Below are 1,071 nucleotides of genomic sequence, written 5' to 3'. Positions count from 1 at the left end.
TGAGACTGTGTGTGTGTGAGAGAGAGAGAGAGAGACTGTGTGTGAGACAGAGAAAGAGGGAGAGACTGTGTGTATGTGTGAGAGAGAGAGAGAGAGAGAGAGAAAGAAGACATTTGAGGCTATTCGTATGGGTGGGCTTCACTCACTGGGATACCTAAAGTAGAAAGCATTGTCGCTGTCGGTGATGTTGTCCTGTGCCTTCAGTCTGAACCACTCCCTGGGGTCGGTGTCACCATCATAACGGACAAAAACAGCGAAGAGGATGATGAGCAGGATCTCCTGCAGCAGGCAGAGCAGGGGCAGTTTCAGGCGCATGTTGGTCGACGTGCTGCCCATGGTCAGAACTCTGTGCACACGGGCTCTCCGGACTAGCCAGCAGGGAAGTCTGCAAAATCCCACGGGATCGCCGCTCACACGGACACAGAGAGACGAAACCCTTCTGTCTGCTCTCAGAGCACCGACACGCAGATAGCACACAGACAGGCAGGGAACAATCTATTTATATTCCCGTACAGGCTACAGACTGAGCCAAATTCACGCCCACTTTATCTTGTCAGGTTTGCAAACAATCCAATTTGCAAACAACGAAGGGTGTGCCCAACACTTGCCATTCGGCCCCTTGTGCTCTGCTCGCAAACCTCGAAGGGACTGTTCCGGTCCTGTCTTCACTGGCCCCCGACGCTTCCTCTGGTATTTGCCTCTTTGTCCAAGAGGGCGCCCAATTCCAGGTCATTTTCATTTTCCCACCGACTTGCAACAGACAAACTCCAGAGAGGTGACAGCATCACACCACACCAAGGCCATCCCCCCCCTGCCCGGGTGCAATGAGATCAGTCCAGGGTTTGGTTAATAACAGGCGGGTAACACTGGTGCCACACAATGACCAACTCCAACAAGAGAGAATCTAACCATCACCCCCTTGATGTTCAATGGCGTTACCCTCACTGAAACACCCCATTACCAACATCCTGGTGGTTACCACTGAGAGAGAATCTAACCATCACCCCCTTGACGTTCAATGGTGTTACCATCACTGAAACACCCCACTAGCAACATCCTGGGGGTTACCAC

The 1,071-nt window shown here is 52.3% G+C and overlaps 1 protein-coding gene across 1 annotated transcript in view; it reads right to left on the bottom strand.

The window, feature by feature from the left end:
- LOC122542059 (ammonium transporter Rh type B-like) overlaps positions 1-491 on the bottom strand; it is a 15,027-nt gene extending 14,536 nt beyond the window's left edge. Inside the window, exon 1 of the mRNA XM_043679349.1 lies at positions 147-491. Within this exon, the coding sequence (XP_043535284.1) occupies positions 147-336 (190 nt within the window). The 5' untranslated portion in view covers positions 337-491. The remainder of the gene's footprint in view (positions 1-146) is intronic.
- Positions 492-1,071: the final 580 nt, after the last annotated feature.

The sequence above is a fragment of the Chiloscyllium plagiosum genome, chromosome 39 (assembly GCF_004010195.1).
Source record: "Chiloscyllium plagiosum isolate BGI_BamShark_2017 chromosome 39, ASM401019v2, whole genome shotgun sequence".
Taxonomy (NCBI): Eukaryota; Metazoa; Chordata; class Chondrichthyes; order Orectolobiformes; family Hemiscylliidae; genus Chiloscyllium; species Chiloscyllium plagiosum.
Note: the sequence above shows the minus strand (reverse complement) of the source record. Positions and strands in the feature narration are given on the sequence as shown.